The sequence below is a fragment of the Tenrec ecaudatus genome, chromosome 10, assembly GCF_050624435.1.
Source record: "Tenrec ecaudatus isolate mTenEca1 chromosome 10, mTenEca1.hap1, whole genome shotgun sequence".
In the NCBI taxonomy this organism is placed as follows: domain Eukaryota; kingdom Metazoa; phylum Chordata; class Mammalia; order Afrosoricida; family Tenrecidae; genus Tenrec; species Tenrec ecaudatus.
This window is the reverse complement of record NC_134539.1, coordinates 1,430,328-1,453,787: the sequence shown is the minus strand read 5'-3', so window position 1 is coordinate 1,453,787 and position 23,460 is coordinate 1,430,328. Positions and strand designations below refer to the sequence as shown.

The 23,460-nt window shown below is 60.5% G+C and overlaps 1 protein-coding gene across 2 annotated transcripts in view; it reads left to right on the top strand.

The window, feature by feature from the left end:
* The window catches only part of NACC2 (NACC family member 2), a 45,910-nt gene that overhangs the window by 16,719 nt on the left and 5,731 nt on the right, over nt 1-23,460 (top strand). Inside the window, exons 1-3 of one of the 2 annotated variants that reach the window (XM_075559798.1) lie at nt 4,356-4,788; nt 5,901-6,887; nt 22,669-22,833. In XM_075559798.1, the coding sequence (XP_075415913.1) occupies nt 5,969-6,887; nt 22,669-22,833 (1,084 nt within the window). In that variant the 5' untranslated portion in view covers nt 4,356-4,788; nt 5,901-5,968. Of the gene's footprint in view, nt 1-4,355; nt 4,789-5,900; nt 6,888-22,668; nt 22,834-23,460 lie in introns of those variants that run through there. The other variant, XM_075559796.1, reaches the window with a different exon arrangement.

Here is a 23,460-nt window from a genome sequence, read left to right as displayed (position 1 = left end):
GGCACTCCATGCAAATGAGGGTCTGAGGGAATATTAGGGGGAGGAGGAGACAGGTTCTGTCCTAATGAGTTGGAGTGGTGCCCCCCATTCTAGCCCCTCGGTCCCCCCGCCACCCTCCAGGTGGTGTTGGCCACCAAGTCCAAGCTGCTTCGGAACCTGCCCCCAGCCCTCAGCCTTCTGTCTACCTGCAGCTGGGGTGCTAATGTAGAGGGGGACCCAAGCCAGTCCCTTAGATCAGCCTTTATCTCCTCAGCCCCATCCCACCTGTCAACTCCCAGCAGGGCACCCTGGGGTGTTCCAGGGCTGGGAGGGGCTGGAGGAGGGGCTGTGCCCGCCAAGGAGACCAGAGCAGCGGGTGTCAGTGCAGCGGGTGCCTTTGCCGCTGCTGCCTCTTTAAGTTACTGAAGGAGGCCCAGAGCTCACGTTATTTAAATTACAAATGTGATTCCTTCCAAACAGCTCGGTTCTTCTGGAACTGGCTGGCTGCCCCCGTCCCCCCAGGCGGCAGCTGCAGGGCATTTGCAGTCACTCCACCCCTGTGGGCCAGGCAGGTGAGCCTGTTGGGGATCTTTGAAGCCAGAGACCTCCCTAGGAGCTCAGGGAAGCAGGGCCTGCTCCGCCTGCACAGCTAAGGTCATCAGTGACCCCAGCCTGGGCAGCCTTGCCTCTCCCTCTGGTCACCTCTAACCTGAAGGTACCCACAGTGGTTGCTGGCCAACGGGGGTGGGGGGACAGTTTTCCCTGCGCCTCCTGGAGGAACGAACTCCTGCTGCCCATGTCTGGGGGTGTAGGTGTGCCTGGGCCTGAGGCCCCTTCCCTGAAGCCCAGGAGGCTGATTCCCAGGGCCAGAGCTGGCATGGCCATGGGTGGGCAGCCGGAGTCCCGCTACATTTGAGGTCCTATCCTCTGGGCCAGGCTGCTCCCATGCCCCTCAGAGCCGGAAGTGCTGGGGCTAGAGCCATGGCTTGGGTGAGGAAGTCACCTGGTGGACGGAGCTGTTGCTGGAATTCAAAGTGCAGGCGATTGGCTGGCAGCCGCTAGCCAGCGAGAAGTGAGCAGGCTTTTAACAGCTTCTGTGGCACCACCAGCAGGCACCCTGGCCTGCCTCTCTCAGGCCTGCTTACTCACTGGGGCCCAGTCCAGGCCCTGCCTTCCTGGGTGGGAAGTGGGCTGGTCTTTCTGCAGCTTTCTTGAGCCACCCCCCCACCTCTCCGCTCCCCGCGGCTGCACACAGATGCTGAGGCCCGGACCTCTTATTAGATTGGTAAAATTAAGTCCTGCAAAATAATTGAATTGAATTCATCTCGCCTCTTTCTCTTTGCTGGTGGTGACCCTGAGGGAATGCGGTGCCACCAAGCCCGGGTTGGCAGTGCCCTAGCCTCAGGAAGCAGGGCCCAGAGGGTGAGGGGCTGCAGGGAGGGAGGGGGTGATCTAATAAAGGGAAACCGAACTCTCTTCCTACCCTTACTGCCACTTGGGGGCACCCTGTTAAGGATCCTGGTGATGGGGTCACACCTTCTAGACTAGCCCTGGAGGGTCCCCAGGCAGGAAGGGCTTGCCATGATGTGGTTCTTGGGCAGCCCCAGGCTGGGGTTGGTGCTGACTCTGGTTGGGCCCTGACTGGTTGGTGCTGACTCTGGGGTGCCCCTGGATGGTGAGGGCTGGCCCTGATGTCAGTAGGCTACTCTGGGCCCAGCCTTTTCCTGTACTGGCATTCTGCCCTGCCCTGCTGTGGGTCCCTCTGCCCACAGACACCTTGGCCCTGGTGCCCCTCTGGTCAGCGACCTCTCAGCACAGGACAGGGTGGGCCTGGACCCAGCTTCCCAGGGGGAGGGTCTGAGGAGGGCAATAGCTTGGCCTCCACGGTGCCCTCTGTTTGGGGCGGGGAAGCTGGGGCCGTTGGTTAGTGCCGGGGGTGGTGGCGCAGCTTCGCTGGGGCTTGTTGGCAGGGCTTTCCCGAAGTGGGTTCTGATGGGAAGGGCTTAGAAGACAAGGGTCCCACAGTACATGGCTCTGAGACACCCAGGTGCAGACAGCCCCTGTCTCCGCCAAGCCCTTCGATGCTGGTCGCCAGTCTCCCTCCACTCTAAGGGCTGCCTCACCTCAGATTGGGCTCGATCTGCCAGCACCACCACCAGTGGTCCAATGCTCAACCCTTGGTGCCACCAAGGGGCTCCCAAACAAAGCCAGTAGTTTGACCCCTTGCCCAACCCGAGGGGGATGCAATGGGGGTGTTTGTGCAGAAGAAGGGACCAGGGGTGTGCACGCCTGGCCAGCAGGGAGACTGAGGAGCGGTGGGGTAGGCTGGAAAGTGTCTGGTGTCCAGGCCTGGTCCCTGCCTGCATGCGGGCCCCCCCCCCCCCTCCACGGCTGTGCCCTGGCTGAGGAAGCCACGCCAGCATTTCTTTCTTCCCTTTAAAGGTCAGCTTTGTTCCTGCTCTGGGGAAAGCTTCTGAGAAAGCAACTTAAGACCAGTTCCCTGCCTGCGCCCCAGGGTGTGGTGGCCCACCCGTCCAGGTGGCCTGAGGACAGGCAGGGAGAGCAGCGGCTTGTCCGAGGTCCTCAGGGGCCTGGCATCTTCCAGGGGACAATGGTCTCCTCTGTGCCAGCTAGTTGGGCCCAGCCCCGGGCGCTGGCCCTGAGATGGGGGCCAAGGGCCTGGGGGCTGGGCAAGGGGAGAGCACCTGGTCTGGCCTTTCTTCCCAGTGACCGCTGGGAGGGAATGAGTAGGCTTCCGTGGGGAGGGACCCCAGGGCCCACGGTGCAGATCATCCCGGCCACAGGAGAGGCCCAGGAAGTGGTAGGGTGCTGTCAGGGGAGCCCGAAACTGGACCCGTGATTGGCGTGACTGTCTCTGGTGAGTCCTCACTTGGGCAGTCAGCATCCAGGGGACCCTGCTGGTCTCTGTTCACCTGGTCAGGCTAGGCCAAGGTCCCTCCCGCCCCCTGGTGCAGCGGCCCAGCCCTGCTCTACCTCCCACCTCAGGGTGACTACTCCCCGGTCTCTGGTTGTCTCTGTCATACCCCCACTACCTGCCCGTCCCTGGGCATTGGCTTCTCCCCGGCCCTGGTGAGGTGTCCACTGGGGCCCCCAGGGCCAGGTGAGGGGATTACAGGTAACCCAAATGCTGCAGGGTGGGTGGTGCAGCTCCAGGACCAGAGCAGGCATGATGGGGCCTGAAGCTCCCTCCCTCTCGAGTGGAGAGGACTAGAGGTCCAGGGTGGGCTGTGCGTTCCAAGGGTGCCGCTGGTGAGCGCAGAGACTGGCATGGGGGTCTGACCGAGAATGAGAGTGCCACCCTCTCTCACTGCTCACCCACCCCCACCCCTGAGGCAGCACTGTGGCTCGTGGTGGCAGGCCAGTGAGAGCACACTGCCTGGGACTCGCCCCAGGTCCAGTGGCCAGGGCAGACTTGAGCCCTGCCTGGTGTAGAAGCAGTCCTTCTGTGTGCTGGGCCTCTCCCTTCTCCGGGTGCTCTCTGCTGCTGCCCCTACCCACCTGTTCCATATGGCTGGCCCCTGTGTCTGGGAAATCAGAGACTGCTGTGAACAATGGGGCTTCTTCAGCCTCGTCACTAGGAGGGACACTGAGGGTTTGGGGCGGTGCAGCCTCACCTCCTTGCCCCCAGGGGTTCAGAGCTGGGAAGAGGGCTGGGGTTGCCTCCCTGCAGGCTAGGCAGAGCCCAGGGGGTTCTGGTCCCCTGGTCACCTCAGGCCGGGCCCCCCAGCTGTACACTCGAGTTGCAGTTTTTTGAGGATGTGGGCTGCCCTGTGATGGGGCGGGGTGTGGATGGGGAGGGAGGGGCTGTGCTGCATGGGATCAGCGACCAGGGCAGGGCCTTAATTGGGGGGTCCCATGGAGAGGGGAGGAGTGGGGCCCTCCCTCCATCCCCTGCCTGACCACTCGAGGCTTCTTTCTCCCACAGCACTCGTGTGTTCCTCCCCTGCCCCCCTTCTCCCTCTCCCTCTCCATGGCCACTCCTCACCCACCCTTCCCCTGCCCCTATCCCCCGCCTCCTGCCCACACCCCCCTTCTGCCCCCTTGTCCCTTCCCCTATAGCCCTCTCTGGTCCCCTGTCCACTCTCCTGCACACATGCCACACTTCTCTGGTCCCCCTCTCCCCTGTCCTTCCCCCCCACCCACCCAGTGCCCCCTCCTGGTCCCACCCAGTCGCCCCTGCAGGCTAACTGGAGTTGCCCGCTGCCGCCCTGCAGGCTGTTTGGAATAGTTTAAATGCTTGGACACTCCTGCACTGGGCGGCAGGCGAGTGATTCATATGCAAACTGCACTATAAATCTCTGGCGGGCTGGGCTGCGGCCGGAGCGCTTCCCCGCGCAGTACAGTATTTCTGCCATCTTTGTTTGCATTGCAGTGAGTCATCAAAAGTCTGTCTTGTACCCACACCCTTGCTGTGCGGGCCTCTGGCACCGCCACTCTGCTGTTTGCAAAGCCGGGCCGGGAGCTGGCATTGGCTCCGGCGCCCGAATCAAAGGCGGCATTCATCCCCGCGCAGCCTGCCTGTCCGTCTGCATCCGGCCGCTTCATTTGGATGCTGTGCGCCGCCTGGGCCAGCGGGCCGTGCAGCTGAGCGGTGCCCGCCCGGGACCGGCCCCTCCGCCCTCCCGCCCCTTGCCCTCGCCTCTGCTGCAGTCTCAGCAGCCGGCGGCGGTGGCGGCGGCGGCGGCGGCGGCGGCGGCGGCGGCGGCGGGCGGGCGGGCGGCCACTGTACGGGACAGAGCCGGCCCCCCGGGCTGGCGGGCAGTGTCGTGCAGTCAGCAGTGACCAAAGGTAGGACCCCTGCCAGTGACAGCAGCCCCGCCTGGCTCTGCGGGCCCTCCCAGTCTGCCCAGCTCCTGCCCTGCACTGGGACCCCGCCCTTAGCGCCCCCCACCCGCCACTGCCGCACTAGCTCCCGCGGGTCAGAATGGGCCTTTGTGTGGGGTGGGGTGGGGGCACCGACTGGCTGACCAGCCCGAGAGTTGGGCCTCTGCCCTCTCCGGCCAGTCCCCTCCCCCGCCCCTTCCAAACCGGGAGCAGTGGAGCTGTACTTGGAGGGCCAGCCACCACCCCCGCCCTGTGACCCCGTGACTTACCTGGGCTCGCTGTCTCAGGGACAGGATTGGCCTGTGCAGGCACAGGGGAGCAGGCGTGCGCATCTGGGACCAGCTCTCCAAAGTCCTGGCCACAGCGACTTGGAGACCCACTGGATCTGTGCCTCCAGGGGGGTCCCCGGACCGTGCAGTCGCTGCTCAGAGCTCTCTGACTCAGCGACGACCACTCCTTGGGGGACAGGGGTGGGCCGAGCCCTTGGGGACTTACTTTCCTGGGGATATCCCTCTCCCCTGCACCCTCATCTCTGCCTGGACAGAGAAAGGGAAAACCAAAGAATGTTGCCCCAGTCTACGCCTGTCTGCCCACCGCCGCCCTGTGGCAGCCTCTGGGGTCCCTTTGCAAGCCCTAACTTTTTCCTCGGAGCAGTGGCTTGCTCTTGCCCCTCCCCCACCCAGTCCTCATGTGGGTCACAGCTCTGCTGCTGTCTGCTGCACTGCAGGCTGCCCCCACCTCATGGCCTTGGGGGGCCTTGGGTGGCACTCCAGGAGCAGATGAAGTTGGAGCCTTGAGGTGCTTGCTGGACCCAGGACTCCCATCTGTGGGCAGGGGCAGCTGGGGTGCGCCTTCTTCCGCCATCTGCTGTGCTGCCCCACTCCAGGCTTGGGGAGGCCCTTGTAAGGGTGGGGCAGTGGGACCCAGGACTTTCTAGGTTGGTCTGCAGGATGGCCCTCTGGGGGGCATGGATGACCGGTGCGGGGGGGGGGGGGCGGAGGGAGGGAGGGCGGGGGAGGCAGGTCTTGACCTGTGTGTGTGTGTGTGTGTGTCTCATGCCCTCTGCTCTTCTACAGATGCGCCCCGTGGGGCTGAGCCCGAGCTGAGCCTGTACCACGGCCCACGCCAGTGCCCGCCGCCCGCCATGCCCCAGATGCTGCACATTGAGATCCCCAACTTCGGGAATACTGTGCTGGGCTGTCTGAATGAGCAGCGCCTGCTGGGCCTCTACTGCGATGTGTCCATCGTGGTCAAGGGCCAGGCCTTCAAGGCCCACCGTGCTGTGCTGGCCGCCAGCAGCCTCTACTTCCGAGACCTGTTCAGCGGCAACAGCAAGAGCGCCTTTGAGCTGCCCGGCTCGGTGCCCCCGGCCTGCTTCCAGCAGATCCTGTCCTTCTGCTACACGGGCCGGCTGACCATGGCGGCCAGTGAGCAGCTCGTGGTCATGTACACGGCCGGCTTCCTGCAGATCCAGCACATCGTGGAACGTGGTACTGATCTGCTCTTCAAGGTCAGCTCACCCCACTGCGACTCGCAGACCGCCGCAATGGAGGACGCCAACTCTGCCCCCCAGAGCCCCTGCCACCAGCTGCAGCCCGCTGCCGCCGCCGCCGCCGCCGCCGCCGCCGCCACCACTGCTGCTGCCCCCTACCTCGTGTCCCCCTCAGTGCCCATCCCGCTGCTCACCCGTGTCAAGCACGAGGCTATGGAGCCACCGCCGGCCACTGGCCCCGGCTTAGCGCCCAAGCGCCCACTGGAGGTGGGGTCCCGGGATGGCACAGTGGTGGCCACGGGCATGGCGGTGCCGACTGGCGCCACCCCCCTCAAGCTGTCCCGGGTTTCCTACTACGGGGTGCCCAGCTTGGCTACCTTCATCCCCAGCATCCAGCCAGTGGCCTACACCCAGGGTGAGAGGACCAGCCCGGGGGCCAGCAGCCTGCCCACCACTGACAGCCCCACCTCGTACCACAACGAGGAGGATGAGGAGGACGACGAGGCCTATGACACCATGGTGGAGGAGCAGTACGGCCAGATGTACATCAAGGCCAGCGGCAGCTATGCAGGTAACGGCCGTCCCGTGGGGGGAAGTCTGCAGAGCCGGCCATCAGGATGGCACAGGTGGAGCCAGAGGCTCACCCGTCTGGACCCCCAAGTGGGGCTTCCGGACCTGATCCTGGAGCGTGTGGGCAGTGCTGTGGGGTCTGTGGGTGGGCACAGTCCTGGCTTCCCCGGGAAAGGGGATGAGACTCAGTGGCCCATGGTCTCCCTCTCTGACACCCTGCGTGGTACCCCAGCTCAGGCTTCAGAGGGAGCCCCGCCTTTCCTCACAGTGCTGGTGTCACCCCTGGCTGACTCAGTGGTCTCAGGTGCCATCTCAGCGAGGCCCCAAAAACTGGGCCCCGCCCTGTATTTGGGGGGGGGGGCACAGGAGGTGCCTGGTGAGCCAGATGAAGGCCTCCACGAATGCCTGCTCCGATTTGTTTTCTTCCTGGGTTGGGGAGGGGGTCCCTCACCTCGGGCCCAGGATGCCCGTGTTGGAGCACTGGTCATGGCAGAGGGGGCTCACCCTGCTGGTTGTTGAGAACCTGCTGGGTGGGCCCTGAGCCTGGGATGCCTTGATGGCTCTGTAGCACCCAGGCTGCTTCCCAGGGCTTGGTGCAGGGTCAGAGGTGGGCAGGTGGAGGGCACAGAGCTGGGGGTGTGGAAAGCCAGGTGGGGGTGGGACACAGGCTGACAGCTGAGGGCCAAGTAGAGAAGAGGCCACCTCCCACCCTGTTCTCTCCCTCCAACCCTGTTGTAGGGCTCGGTAGTGACTTATTTACATGGATGGGTGACGGGGCTGCTGCAATCCGAACCGTACAGTTGGGGGGTGACGGTCTATGGCTGTGGGGGCGTGGAGCATCTGGGCCTGACTGGGTGGTGGAAGTCACCAGGGCTTGGCATCTGTAGTCAGGACCCTCCTTGTCTCTGCAGAGGTGGCAGCCCCCCCTCAGTTGTGGCATCTGCCCGTATGCACTTCCCCCTGTCCTGCTGTCCACTGCATGTCCTGAGGGACCCAGTTGGTCCAGGGCTCTCTTGAGTCCCTCAGAGAGGTTGGGATAGTCAGACTCTAGTCCCAGGGCAGAGCTGATGGCCACCAGGCAGTCCCTTGGGGGGCTTCCCAAGCCCAGCGCCCGGCTGAACCAGTGCACGGATAGCCAGGACAGTCAAGCCAGTCCTATGCTTGGGGACTGGGCCTCCACTTGGGGACCAGCGCTGGGAGCCCTGCAGGCACTGGGAGGGGACACACCCCCTCCAGCCATATTGGTAGGCAAGGGCTTTGCAGAGGGTGGGCGGGTTGCAGTGCAGGGGGTAGGTTTAGGGGCGTGCTGCCCCCCATGCTGCAGTGTAGCCACAAGGCCACCAGAGCTCCCTGCCCCCTTGGACCTGGCTCAGGCCCCTCCCCAGGATGGGCGGCCGGAGTATGGGGTTGGTCTGTGGCGGGTATAGGGCCCCTCACTATCCCAGCCTGGTGCTGTGTCAGCTCCTAAGTGGGGCAGAGGCGGCAGCTGCCTCTGGCAGGAATCTGGGTTATCGGCAGAGGTGTTGCCAGCATCGCCAAGGTGGGGGAGGGTGGAGCCCACCCTGCCCCTATTCCTGCACCCCCTCTGCAGCCTGGCCACCCTCTGAGACCTAGCCACGTCTTCTTGGGGGCTGCCTAGCCTGCTCGGACCAGGACGGGGGCCGCATGTAAGCACAAGGCCCACCCCTGACACTAAGCCCCTTCTACTTTCTACCTCTGTTTCCCCACCTGCCGAGGGGGGTGCTGGCCTGGGTGGTCCCCAGGGCCTCACAACAGGGCTCAGCCCAGGCACGGTTCCAGCCGGAGCAGTGGCTGCGTCCCTCCCTGATAGACTCCTCGGTGGCTGTCCTGATGGCCAGCAACTGGTGGTGGTGACCGTGCCCCAGCAGCACAATAGGGCCCCCCACCTCCAGACCCGTATCTCCACGCCACTTGAAGGAGACCCCATTTCCATGTTCCCTAGCCTCCCTTTAAAGGGGCACCTTTGGCTGCTTCTAGTCTACCTGTGACCCAGCAGTGTGCTGAAGAGGCTGAACCTGGGCCTGGACCTGCACCTCACTCCCGGGCCACTGGGCCTTGGGCTCTGTTGCCCCTGCCATCCGCTCTCGCCCAGTGGCCCGACCCATGGTCACTTCCTGCAGTTGGCAGGTGAGCCCCCCTTCTCTGGGATGGGGCAGGGTGTCCAGGAGTGAAGCATCTCCTGGCCCCATGGATTGTGGAGTCACTGGGCCCCAGTGGAGGACATGGACACCTGCCGCTGGCCCACCTTGCCGGGCCTGCCCCCGTCTTTCCTTGGGGACCTCATGTGTCCCTGCTCTTGAAGGCCTGCAGCCCTGTGGTAGCCGCCTGCAAATCCAGGTGCACCAGGACCCAGGGCCCTACCGTAGCCCCTGGGAAGGGGGTCCCACCACATCCCCGTGTTTACTGGATACCCCTCTGCCAGGCTCTATTAGTGGCCAAGGTGAGTGTGGCCCTCCCTGCCCTCCCTGGGCATGCCTTCAGCCATGTGTCATGTGGTGCTTCTTGGTGCCTGTTGGCCTGCCCCTCCTCCGCAGTGCATGCTCTAACCACCCCACTCCCTGGGGACAATCCCCTGCGTACAGTGTAAGGACCCCCCCAGGGCTGCTCAAGTCACCAGCGTCATCCCTGTCACCCTGGCAGAGGTGACCCCCATAGGGGCCAGTGCCTCTCTGCACGAGGCTTGCAGGCAAGGGGAAGGGGCTTATCCCACCATCCCCGTCTGTCCCAAGTCCATTCTGCTTGTGGAGCTTGGCCAGCACTTGCTGCAGCTCTGGATGGCTGGACAGATGGACTGTCCTGGGACTCCAGCTGTGCTCCAAGTTAACCCTTACCTGAGGAGGACAGGCAGCCCCTGAGAGGAGGGCATGCTTGTGTGTGGGGCGGAGGGGAGCAGAGATAGTCTGTGTGACATGCCCAGACCTTACCAGTGCTGGGCAGCCATAAGTCTGTGGGCAGTTGGATGGGCCTCGGGGGTCAGTCCTTGGGCACATCTGATGCTCAGGACCAGCATCTCTGCGTTCCCAGAGAGGGCGGTGGCACTTGCAGGAACAGGGCTGGGGGCCTTGACTGATAGCTTGGCATGGCAGCCGAGACACAGAGTAGGCTAAAGCAGATGACTGCAGGACACCCTCCCACCCACCCCCACCAGGACTGGAGCCCCACCTGTTTTATCCGGACCTTCTGCTGACTGAGTAAATGGGCACCTCAGCACCCAGGGAGGTCTTGCCCTCTGCCTCTCTGCAGGTGGGCCCTCCCTCAGCGCATCACGTACCCACCAGCAGCAGAAGCCCAGTCAGTGGCCCTTTGTCCAGGTTGATACATTGTTGTTAGATGTATCAAGCATCAGTCCAAGTCGAAACACTGTTGCTGCACATATCCGCCCCTGGGTCTCTTCTCACTTTGCATATGGAAGCTACTGACTTAGAAGCGAGTACATACTTTCCAGGCTTTGCTGCGATTTGTAAGTGTGTGCTTGGTGCCTGTGGTGTTGTCATGAATTCGTTTTCCACTCAGTAACTTTGACACACTTGGTTAGCGCCTTCCCACTTCCTTCAGGGGTCTTTTTCGTGCCTCTTTCTGAGCTTTGTCTGGGCCCAGTGCTGCCCTTGGGCAGCTGGTCACTGCTTGCAGGAGCATGCTCTCCACTTGCCGCCCTGCCTGTTGGTGGGGCTGGATCAGCGCCCAGTGGAGTGGGGTTCTGCAGGCTCAGGGGTTCCACCAATCTCAGTTTGGCCAGTCTTTTTTGTGATTCTGACTCCTGGGTATTTGAACTGGTGTCCCCCAACCCCAACCCCCGTAGCATGGGGAGCCACAGACCTGCTTTCTGTCTCAGGACTGGCGTCTGTTCTCAGCTCCGTACCCGGGGTCATATGAGGCCTGGCCCCGTCTTTGGCTTTGTGTACAGGACAAATTCTGAGGACCCTGCTGTGGGCCCCTGGACTTCCACCTGCAGCTGGCCCTGCTGGTAGATGGGTGTTGGAGCCTCCTCACCATCCCCCAGCTTCCAGGATGGGGGTGGGGGTGGGGTGGTTGGTGCGTGGAGGGGCTCTGGTGGTCCATGAGTTCAGCAGTAGGCTGTAACCATGAGTTCATCAGTTCAAACCTGCCAGTAGCTTCGCAGGAGACAGATGAGACTGTGAAGATTTCTAGCCTCAGAGAGCCTCTGCGGTGTCCGGTCACAGGGACAGGAATTGACTTGGTGGTGGCGGGTTTGGGCTTCTGTGTTTGGTGTAAGTTGGGCATACAAGGAGCCCAGGTGGTCCAGACACTCGACTGCTAACCCAAAGGTGGGCAGTTCAAATCCACCAGCCGCTCTGTGGGGGAAGGACGAGGCTGCCTGCTTTCACGAAAATGGATCCACGGCTCTGAGGGTCCCAGGGGTGGCTGCTGGATTGACTTGGTGGCAGTGGGTTGGTTGGTTGGCTTTGGCAGTTCAAGAAGTGCTGGTAGTGCTGGGAGTAAGCACTGGGTGGCTATAGGAGAGGCTGGCGGTTAGAGCCCATCGCCTCTGCAGGAGAGAGGTGTGGCAGCGGGAGCCCGTCCTGGAGCCCACAGGGGCGGGTCGGCTTTGTCCAGTGGGGCCGCCATGGTGGGGATTGCCTGGACAGTGGTGGGTGTGGCTTGGATGTAGAGTGGGCATGCAGGGGGTGTTCTGCCTTAAGTGGTGTGCCTGATGGCCTGTGGTGCCCGGTGTGTTTCCTGTGTTGTTTTCAGATCTGCCCGCTCTACTGTGAGCAAGCACATGGGCGGCAGGTCTTCTGTCTGATGGCCCCTCTCGGAGGCCAGAATGTGGGGCTTCACGAATGTTTAGTTTGACGGCTGGGGCTTTTTGTTGCTACCTATACAGGGCTTCTTTTTCTTTCTTAATTAGGGTTGCTAATTTTTGGTTTGTCTCTTTACAGCTGTGTGTTTTGTTTACCCCCCACCCCCACCCTTGGCATGTATGTTCTCGTGCGTGTATATGATGTGTTTGAAGTGTTCCCTCTGGCCCTGTGACCCTGCCCCTCACAGTGGCCTCCTCCTGCAGTGGTGGCTCTCACAAGGCTGACAGCTTTGCTCAACAGCAAGGTCCTGCGAGTGCCGTGCCCGTCCTGAGCTGCCGGGCCGGGCCGTCACTGATCAGTGGCCATGTGCAGCGTCCACAGGTGTCTGTGCCAGCAGGGCTAGGCTGCTTCGCCGCCCAGCTGTGTGGGTGACATGGCTGGACAACTACCTACTTGCAGGTGTTGAGCTCCTCGGTTCTTGGCTGCCTGCTTCAGGAATTGTGCCCACGTGAAAGCCACTCAGATGTCTGCTGGCCCCTGTGGAAGCATCTGCTCTTGGGGCCGGGTGGAGTTTTGAGTGGGCTTGAGGCTCACCGTTTCCAAGTGTCCAGCCAGTGGCCCCATGACAGCGAGTTCCCTGTGGTGCCCTTGGACAGGCGTCGGCTGAGCACACTAGCGGGCGCAGGCGTATTTCCCAGCCCTCTTTGCCCTGCGCTTGCCTTGTGGTAGGGGGAGCAGGGGGCTGCTGACTGCTCTCTGGAGCTGTGGCCCCACCTCTGAACCCTCTGATTGGTCGGCCTTTCCTCCTCGGAGTTGTTGGGGCCTTGACACCTCTGCAGTGTGGTGATGTAGTGGTGATGTAGAGGCTTGGCACGCCCCGGGGGACCGATGTTTAGGAAGAATGGCCTCTGAAATGTTCCTCTTCCCACGCAGGGGACGGGGTGGGGGTTGGGGTGGGGGGGACGGGACTCCATACACGTCTTTGGTTTCTGGGTTTTTATAGAAAAGCCACGTCAGAAACCAAACCAAACCCATTGCCACCAGCTCCCCCCATGGTCCACCTGGATAGCCCGGAGGCTGTAAATGATCACAGAGCGAGCAGCTTCCTCCTCCTTCCTGGGAGCAATTGGGGGCTTGAGCCGCTGGCCTGGCAGTAACAGCCCAGGCCTAGGGCAGAGCAGCACCGGGCCCCTTGCTTCTGTGTGGCAGGGTGGTGATGGGCACGTGACACACCCGTCACAAGGTCGGGTTTAAACCCACACAGCTGCTCCAAAGGAGAATGGTGAGGCCGTCCATCCCCATGAAGCTGTGCAGCCTCAGAGACCCCGAAGGCCGGCTGTGGTTCGGAATCGACTCGATGGCACTGAAATCCGGAGCCTGGTGGCACAGTGGGTGCGTGTCGGGCTGTGGTCCCCAGGGCGGCAGTTGGAAGCCACCAGCACCTCCTCGGGAGAAGGCCCGGGCTTCCTGCTTCTGCGGACACGGCTTCAGAAACCCGTAGGTGCCGTGGTCGGCACTGATGGCAGCGAGCGCTCATTTTGTATGGGGGGTTTCAGAAACTTCAGGGGCAACTCCCATGACCGTCTCCTTCCCCTTTTCCCACGGGCTCTTTGAAGGCTTATGTCACCAAAATCAGATTGATTTTCACATCGACCCCATGCTGTGGGCCCTGCTTCACCTGCCTTCAAGCTCCCTCACATCCTCCAGGCTCCGCACTCACGGGCTTGCAGATGAGCAAAGCCGTGGCTTCTGGGGCGGTACTCACTCTGTGGCCCCTGACCCCTCTCTCTACCTTCTGGTCCCTGCCCTGGCCCCTAGAGCAAGACTGTGGGGGGTGTATGTGTGGCGTGTAGTGGGACCTTTCTGCCTGGTTCTTGGCTTAGGTGAGTAATGTGTCTGCTCGTTGGTAATAGCATCAACCCACCACCCTCCTGTCCAGGTTGACTCACAGCCCACCCTGGGGGTCCCGGGACCGTCATGCTGTACAGGCGTGAAAAGCCCCAGCTTTCTCCCGAGGAGCAGCTGGTGGGTTTGAAATACCGACTCTGTGCCCTTCTTCGCTGGCCTACTCCAAGTCCCCCCGTGACCGTGGTGGCTCCCTCCGTTGGCCGTGGTCCCGTGTCTTGCCCACTGCTCCCAGGTGTCTAGCAGCTGTGCATTCTGGGATAAACTCAGTGAAGGCGCCTTCTCAGGGGACACCCTGCCAGGCTCAGCCAGTTGCCATCTCCCTGGGCACTTAGGACATCCAAGCTGTCCTGGATGTGCCGGTCACGCCTTTCTGCAAGAACCTGCTGCCTCCTCTTCCCAACGCGTGGAGAGCGGCGGTGGCCAGGGAGCTCCTTGGACACACACTGGTGTGTAGGCTTGTGCTTTGTGTGGTGCTCGGTGCAGAGCCCCGTGACCATCGCTGGCGCTCCTCTCGCCCCTCTCGTCAGAGGTGCTTCTCAGTGGTGCCCTTTCCAGACACTGCCTGTGCGGCGCACCGGCCACGCATGCTGTGGACTGCCTCTGTGCTGTCCTCTCGCAGGTGGGTGATGCTGACTGCCCTCTGGCGTGGTGTCCCTCACAGAGCCTGCTGTTGGGATGTGCCCGCGCCCGCTTGGCGCCATCTCAGTGCGGTTAGTGTTGGCCCCAGGGGGGGGGCGTGTCACTTTGCCCTGGTAGTTGGCGCTCATGGTTGGGGAGAAGGGGCTGGGGGCTGGGTCAACTCCATGTTGACGACTTGCTTTTCTCTGAGTTACTCAGCCGAGCTTGTCTGCTTGTCCAGCATGGTGAGCACTGCTTATTCCACACCTCTGCCCGTGTGAGGCTGCAGGCTTCCTGGGACACCTGCAGACTGGCCGGTCCTCCTTCCAGCCCTCTGTCCCTCTCTGTGGCAGAGCAGGCTCTCTTGTTTGCTGACTGTTGCCGACCGGAGGCCCAGGCTCATCTGGCACCTTCAGGGACCTAGCTCTGGGATCCCCCGTTTTGTTTTGTTTTTTGACACGCAAGCTTCCTGTTGGCGTACCATACACCTCCTCACTGCCCTGCAGCCTACTCTTTGCAGTGTGCCAGTGTGTCTCGTGTCTAAAACAGACGGAGCTCTTTCCGAACGTCTTCTGTTCCGTGTGTCTGTCGGTTGATGCTTGCCGCTGGATCCCTTCCCCAACTGTAAGCCTCTCAGATTGGCCTCTGCTGTCAGAACCAGCTCCTTCGAGCCTGCAGTGCATGGTGCCCGCCAGAGTGGTGTTGGGTGCACCGAGAGCAGCATGCCCCGCCCCAGTGCTCTTGGGCTGTTTTGTTGCTCTCTGCACACCTTTTCTCAGGTGTGACCCTGGACGTTCATCTTCGATCTGACCCTGCGTCATCTTTCTTTACATCTCTTCTTTCCGTTGCTTGTTCCGGTCTCTTGGAATGGAAAGTTGATTTGTTAGGAGCCCTAGTGACCTTGCTAAACTCTCTTATGGATTCCCGAGTTCTGCCTGAAGGTTCTCCTGGGTTTCAGTCCTGTGTGCAGTCCTCTGGGGGCATGAGTGGTTACTCATTGGGCTGCTGACCACAAGGTCACCAGTCCTCCGCTCTCGAAGAGAGTGACCGTCTCGGAGACCCCGGAGCAGTTCTGCCCTGTCCTACAGGGCCGTGTGGGTCAGCACTGAGTCCGAGGGGTGCTTAGCTGTTTGACTCGCCCCTTTCTCCTCGACTCTGACAGCCTGTGTGGCTTTTCACTGCAGGGCACAGGTGAGTTTGGTTGAGTTGATCCTGTCCACCACGATGAACCTTGCTCAGTAATAGATCTTGCTTTAACATTCTTATGGCCCGCGGGACATATATCACCCACTTACACTCCTCTCCATCTACAGGAAGCTGCTACTGGGGCGCAGTGTGACTCTTGTTACAGGACACGGGAGGGAGCTGCACTGTTGCAACCTGTATCTGACTTACTTCTTTCTCTCGTTAAACCAGAAGATACGCCAAGGGGACTTCAGAAAGCTCCTGGGAATTTCCCACGATCTCTTACTTCCTTTTTCCACCAATGTGTTTGCAGCCCCTCCTGTTCCCAGGTGCCCGTGCATCATTCAGCACTGCCTCTCTGGGTGTTGCCTGCGGAGCGCTGTCGGCCCAAGCCGTGGGATCAGGAGCAGTGAGTGGCAATTCCACCCCGAACCTCGAGGAAGCGATTGCCCTCATTGGCCCCGGTCCAAGATGAGGTTCTCTAACTTCATGTCCAGGGCAAGTTAAAAACTACATAATTGATGTATGTGTGGATTGTGATAAGAGTTGTATGAGCCCCAATAAAATGATTAAAAAACAAAACAAAAACCAAACCCTGCCGTCCAGTCGATACCAGCTCACAGCGACCTTACAGGACCCGGTCAGAGCTGTCCCTGTGGCTCCGAGACCGTACCTCTGTGGGAGTAGAAAGCCTTCCCTCTCCTCCGTGGAGGGTCTGCTGGTTTCCAGCTGCTGACCTTTCGGGTTGCAGCCCAGCGTCTGCGGCCTGGCCAGCCTTTGCACCGCAGCTATAGTCTCTGCTGCTTGTTTAACGTTGTCGTGTCTGCTTGGCTCGTCCTGCCTCTTCTGTGTTGAATGCTGGGCGTTGTCTGCCTGCCTCTGGGAGGCCCAGGCCTGCTCCTTGGAGCAGGGTCTTGGGGCTGCTTGTTCCAGGGTCCACAGGGAGAGAGGGCACCCCCAGAGCTCCTCGGTCACATCCTGGCTGTAGCCGTCTCTGCGTCTCGGTGGGAAGCCTGGTGGGTATTGCCGCACTCCCCGCTGGCAGGCCCCAGAATAGATTTCTGTCTTTACAGTGTGAGAGACACCAAGGTCTAGGTTTAGCTTTTATTCCTTTAGCTTTTGGTTTAGTTGTAAAATGGCACCTAAAATGTTGGCTAACAGGGTCTTGGCCATTCAGGTCTCTCTCTCTTTCTCCCCCCCCCTCTCGCCCCCCACTTACCATCACATGCTCCATCTGTTTGCATGCATGACAGCTGCAGGAAGTCCACAGACTGTCTGAACGTCGATGAGGTTTGCCTGGCAGCAGCGAGTACTGAGGTCAGAGGGACACTGGCTGTGATGGTCAGATACTTGTTGACCTGGCCAGGCCAGTGAAGTGGGCGGTTATGTCCTGGCCCCCTTCCATACTGTGTTCTGACATGCTCACCCTCCGTTCGGGCCTTGTGCAAATGCTTGCATCGCGACAAGGCCTCTGGAAGCCAGCCAGGCCAGCCCATGAGGAGTGACTGTCCATGCCCTAATTATTCCCCATCAGAGGTTAGCCCAGTGGCTACTATCTCATAGCCTCGAGCAAGAGTCCATGGGTGCTTTCCAAGTTAAGCATATTTATTTTTATATGGAAGTTCTTTTATTTATTTTTTAATCACTTTATTTTGGGGGCTCATACAACTCTTCACCCATCCGTTGTGTCAAGCACATTTTGTACATTTGTTGCCATCATCATTCTCAAAACATTTGCTCTCTACTTGAACCTTTGGTTTCAGCTTCTCATTTTGTCCCCTCCCTCCCTGCCATCCCTTCCCTCATGAACCCTTGATAATTTATAAATTATTATTATTTTGTCATGTCTGTCTCCCTTCACCCACTTTTCTGTTGTTCATCGTCCAGGGAGGGGTTATATGTAGATCCTTGTCATCGGTTCCCCCTTTCTTACCCCACCCTCCCTCCACCCTCCGGGTATCACCACTCTCACCACTGGTCCTGAAGGGGATCATCTGCCCTGGATTCCCTGTGTTTCCAGTTCCTGTCTGTACCAGTGTCCATCCTCTGGTCTAGCCAGACTTGTAAGGTAGAATTGGGGCCATGATAGTGGGGGGAGGAGAGGAAGCATTAAAGAACTAGAGGAAAGATGTATGTTTCATTGATGCTATACTGCATCCTGACTGAATGGCTTGTCTGCTTCCCAGCCCTTCTCTGAGGGGCTGTCCAGTTGCCTTCAGATGGGCTTTGAGTCTCCACTCCGCACTCCTCCTCATTCACAATTATATGACTTTTTATTCTTTGATGTCCGATACCTGATCCCACTGAAATCTCGTGATCACACAGGCTGGCGTGCTTCCATGTGGCCTTTATTGCTTCTGAGCTAGATGGCTGCTTGTTTACCTTCAAGCCTTTAAGACCCCAGACACTATGTGTTTTGATAGCCAGGCACCATCAGCTTTCTTCACCCCATTTGCTTATGCACCCATTTGTCTTCAGCGATCGTGTTGGGAAGGTGAGCATCATGGAATGTCAGTTTAATAGAACAAAGTATTCTTGCATTGAGGGAGTACTTGAATGGAGGCCCTATGTCCATCAGCTACCTTAATACTAAACCTATAAATATATACACGTAGATCTATTCCCCATCCTCATATGTAAATATACTTACATATGTACATGCTTGTATTTAGACCTCTGTAAATGCCTTTGTCTCCTAGTTCTTTCCTCTATTTCCTTTGACTTTCCTCTTGCCCCACTATCATGCTCAGCCTTCATTTGGGTTTCAGTAATTCCTCTCAGTTACATTGCCCTTGATCACGCCCTACCAGGCCTCTTACACCCTCCTCACCACTGATTTTGGATCACTTGTTCCTTTTTCCCTGGGTTTGTTAACACCACTTCCTTTTCCCCACCTCCCCCTCTCCCATGTCCCCCCTGAACCGTCAGTCCTGTTGTTTTCTCCTCCAGATAGTTTATGCAGCTTGTCTTATCTAGATAGACCTGTGGAGATAATGATATGCACTAAAACAAGACAACCTGGTCCGGCCTATAGCGACCCTGTGTACAATAGGACCAAAATGCCACCCGGTCCCCACGCCTCCCTCACAGTGGTTTGAGCCCATTGTGGCAGCCCCTGTGTCCGTCCGTCTTGTCCAGGGTCTTTCTGTCTTTTCCAAGCATGATGTTCTCCTGACAGCATGTCCAACAGCCACCAATACTTAGTGCCGTGGAGTCAGTGCCGACGCACAGCCACCCTGTGAGACAGGGCGGGGCTGCTGCTGTGAGTGTCTAGGCTGTGGCCCCTCATGGGAGTGGAAAGCCTTGGCTTCCTCTTGTGGAGTGGCTGGTGGTTTCAAACTGCTGACTGCGGGTACCCACCCAGTACATAACCACTATGCCACCAGGGCTCGGGGAGCCCGTCCAGAGAACGCTTCAAATAGCTAAGTTGCAGTGTTCTGTCTCCCAGTGACCATGGAGGACAGACTAGAACTGGCTCTGTGGGTCCTGAGGCTCCGTCTTCACTGGAGCAAAGGGCTCGTCTTTCTCCCTCGGAGCAGCCTTGTTGTGCCGGGCGCTGTGTCTGTCTGTCAAAGGAGACGGAGGCCCCAGAAGCACGTGTTTCTCTCCCGTGTTGGTGTGTGTGTGGTTTTCTTGGAGTGGACTGGCTACGGTGGACGTCCAGCTGTCCTCACGAACGCTTGCGCAGCACTTTCTGCACTGCCCTCCACTGGGGGACGCAGCATTTCCCCCCCCCCCCCAGCCCTTTTGATCGCACTTTCCTTGTGGTGAAGAGTGTGCACACGCATCTCCCCACCTGCTCACCTGCCACTTGGACCCCCGGGGGCGCTGCTGCTCCCCTCCCAGGCTGTCTTCTCTCCCCTCCTGCACTCTGAGCCATCTCAGTGTGTGGTGGCTCCGGTCCCTGTCGGAGGTGTGACTGGCAGATGCATCACACAAGGCTCCAGCCAGGAATGGAAGGTGGGATTTGGGGACCTCTGTTACAGGTCTTGCCGTGGTAGGACAGCCAGGCGTTCACTCTTAGCCAGGGCCACGCAGCGCCCTTCCTCAGGGGTCCTGTGCTTTCCCAAGGTCACATGCTAAGTCCCCCTCCCCCAGCCTATATGTGGGGAACCAGCTGGCCCACAGCATGTATTAAAAAGACCACCCACCTGGGTCCACTGCGTGGGTTCACGGAAGTTGGCCGTAAGCGGTGAGCCCTCCGCTCTGCTCCACGGCCCTTTATGTTGACCTGTACATCAGGGCAGTCCCCACCCCGCCCCCGCGGGGACTGACTAGAAGGGCCTGGATCTCCAAGGCTGATCTTTGCAGAAGCAGACACTCCCGCCATGTCTCTCTTCTGGAGCTCTGATGGTCGGGCCACAGTCCCTCTGTTAGCAGCCAGGTCCTTGACCACTGCGCCCCAGGACTGGGCTCCGGGGCCCTGGACCACTGCGCCCCAGGACTGGGTTCCGGGGCCCTGGACCACTGCGCCCCAGGACTGGGCTCCAGGGCCCTGGACCACTGCGCCCCAAGACTGGGCTCCGGGGCCCTGGACCACTGTGCCCCAGGACTCGGCTCCGGAGCCCTGGGCCACTGCACCCCAGGACTGGGCTCCGGGGCCCTGGGCCACTGTGCCCCAGGACTCGGCTCCGGAGCCTCTGGGTGTCTGTAAACCCCGTGCTGGGATTCCACATGTGCTTTCCCTCTGGCTCTAAGCTACGTCTTCCTGCGGACAGGACAGACTGTTATTGGCAAGTTGACGCCATTGGTGCTGAGCAGAACTGCTCCGTAGGAGTTTTCTTTCCAAGGCTGTGTGATCTGAGTCTGTCTGTCTGTCCCCTGCCACAACACAGTCTATAAGCGGGCTGCTGGCTGTCTCTCCCAGTCACTCGTCTTGCCCGACCGAGGTTCCCAGCTCTCTCTGGGAGCATGCATCACTGGGGTAGGTCCTTGGCCTCATGACCTCAGTGGCCTTGGGGACAAGAGCAGGCTTCACGTACCAGTGGCTCCAGGGGAAAGGGCCCAGAGCGGTCTCCCATCTGAGTCAGTCTCCCCAGAGGGACGGACACCTCACAGGGCTGGGGCCACCCACTGGGCTCCTCATTCCCTTCAGTCAGGGAGTGCTTGGGCCTTTGACTTGGGACCATTGCCCAGGGCAGCTCCTGCCCTGTGATCCCTGACCTCCAGCCACTGCTTCTTCTGCCCCCATCCAGGAGGTGTGCCAGGAGGGCTGGGGTGTGTGTGTGTGTAGGGGGAGGGTCCTGATGAGGGAACTTCAGGGGTCTTCCTGCCACCGGCTCCAGCTCACCTGGCCTGAGACCACCTGGACCCAGAGGTCCCAGCCCCAGCGGGCGGGGCAGGGTGCAGGCCAGGCGGGTGGGCTCTGGCTTGGTGGGCAGGTGTAGAGGCTCTGAGCGCCTTCCTCTGTGTGCTGACACCTGCAGCGCAGAAAGAGCAGGTTTTCAGTTGTCTGGGGAGGAGGTGGGGGGAGGGGGCTGTGGGTAGTGCGCTCTATAGAGGCCGCCCAGGGAGTGCTTGTTTGCGTGTGTCATCTGCAGACTCTGGGAGGGGGTGGCAGTTACAGCCTAAAATACCATTGGGCTCGTTTGCACCCTGGGTAATTCCAGGTTGTAGAGACGTCCCAGCTCAGCTGTCCCCCTCCGCAGCGCCTTGCAAGCCTGTTGGGGAAAGTCCCCAGCAGGGGGGCTAGGGTGGAGGGAGAGACAGGCAGCAGTGAGCTCACCTGGGTGGTCTCCTGCCCTGCCATCTGGGACCCTGCTAGCTGTGAGCCCTTGGGGGGGAACAATTCTGCTCTCATGTGGAGCCTCTGGGGGGGGGTGTCGGGTTGGAGGGCACTGTATTAAGACTCCAGGAAGCACCACTCCTGCCCTGAGACACAACACCCTCCTGCCCCGACACACATACACAAGAGGGCCCCAGGGGGTAATGGGAGGACAGGCCACCTTCCATCAAGTTCCCCACCCCTGCCCATAATGTAGGGAGTCAGGGGCACCTGTGTTCTCAGGGGGGGGGGCTGAGCTGCGTGTAAACTGCAGTGGGGGTGTGTGGCTGAGCTGCAGGCGGTCTTGGGGGATATCGAGGTACACATGGACTGTGGTGGGGGAGTCTGACCTGCAGGTGGTCTTAGGGGATATCAAGGTACACATGGACTGCGGTGGGGGAGGCTGAGCTGCAGGTGGTTTTCACACACACACACACACACACACACACACACACACACACACATGCCCCGCCACGTGCCCTCTGACTGTGGTTGTGGAATACCGCCTCTACTCCCCGGGGGCCTGGCACAGAGTTAATCCACAAAGGACATACAGACTCCAGTCTGGCCCATGGTGAGCGACTCCGCGGGGTGGAGCAGAGCAGAGCTGGGGGCTGTACATCTTCATGGGGGCAAAGCCTCACCTTCCTCCTTCAGGGCAGTTGGTAGGCTTGAACTGACCACCTGGTGGTGAGTGGCCCACCACTTACCTCACAGCAGCACCTGGGCTCGGTGGTACAGAGATGCCCAGGTGCCCTGCCCACCCCTAGTCCTCCAGGCAGTAGCTCCCGCATGCGTCCCCAGACCCATGCCCCTGGGTAACCAGCTTGGGAGCCCCTGTCCTGCAGCCACAGGAGAAGCCCAGCCCCCTTGCAGGCCAAGTTCCCACAAGCCACCTTCCTGGCCCGAGCTGGCATGACCACCTCCAGGCCAGCTGGACCGACCCCCACCCCAGTGACCTCAGCAGCCTGGGGCTTTGTTCACACCTGGACCCCAGACAGGGCCGCAGCTGGAACCCACCTGCCCAGACAGGTGTGTTACAGGTGCAGCTGGCTAGTGACTGCAGCTGGGAGCAAGGCCTCCAGGGTAACATGGGGCAGGCGCTGGCGGATGACTCCAGAGATTGCTGCTGGGCCCTTCCGGAGTTCCTCAGCAGACAGAGGCCATCCAAGCCCCCCCCCCTCCCTGCCCCCAATCTCCTTGTCCTGCTGCAGCCTCTGTACCTGTTTGTGGGCAAGACTCTGGTGGTGTTGCCAAGTCCCCTGCCCACTCATCCAGCTGACAGGCCCCTCTGCCCATACATGGCTGACCCTGCAGAGGGAGGGGCAGTGTCCCTGCCAGGTGGCAGGTGAAGCAAGCACTCAGAGCATAGCCCAGAGAGGGCAGGGAAGGGGGCCCCTCTGCCTTTCCCTGGCACCTGCCACACCCTCTCATTCCTGGGCCTCAGCACTACCCGTGTGTGCAGGGAAGGGGCCTTGGGCCAGCGGGTTGCCCCCTCACATTGGCTGGTCTTCTGCCCACAGTGCAAGAGAAACCTGAGCCAGTGCCCCTGGAGAGCCGCTCCTGCGTCCTCATCCGCCGGGACCTGGTGGCCTTGCCTGCCAGCCTCATCAGCCAGATTGGGTACCGCTGTCACCCCAAGCTCTACTCAGAGGGGGACCCTGGCGAGAAGCTGGAGCTGGTGGCAGGTGAGTCCCTGTGGCACATCTCAGGGGTAGGGGGGTGGGGAGCGTCAGCACTGGGAGTCGGTCTGTGGAGCTAACTTAGCAAAATCTGAACTAAATCCCCTGGGTGCTTGGGTGGGGCCTGGACTGGCACAGCCAGCGCTGTGTGGGAATGTAGGTCACTGATAAAAGTGGCTCTGTGCTGCCCTCCCCCCTCTGTCCCCCACCTAACCCTGCCTGGTCTCAAAAGTTTGGCCTTTGAGGTTTCTAGTGTCGCCCCGCCTGGAAAGAAAGCCCTTGGCCCCTCTTTCTTGGGCGGGTGGGGGAGGCAGGCGGGGAGATACACAGTGGACTATGTGTGAGAGCCTCAACCTCGCCTTCCCACCCATTCTCATGCCCCGCCCCCCCAGCACGGGCTGTAACTGACCCCTTGGCCCATGGATCCAGATTGCATCAGGCTTCTCCCTACCAGCTGGGTGTTCTAGAATGTTCTCTCCCATAAATACCACCCATGGCCTGACTGCACCAAGAGGGCCATGGCCAGCTGGGAGGGCACTGGCCTTTTAAAGAGGAACCTATCTCCCCGGGCTACATGGTGGGGTGTCCAGTTGTTGGCTTTGGAGCACAGAGTCCCCACCAGCTCCCAGGGCT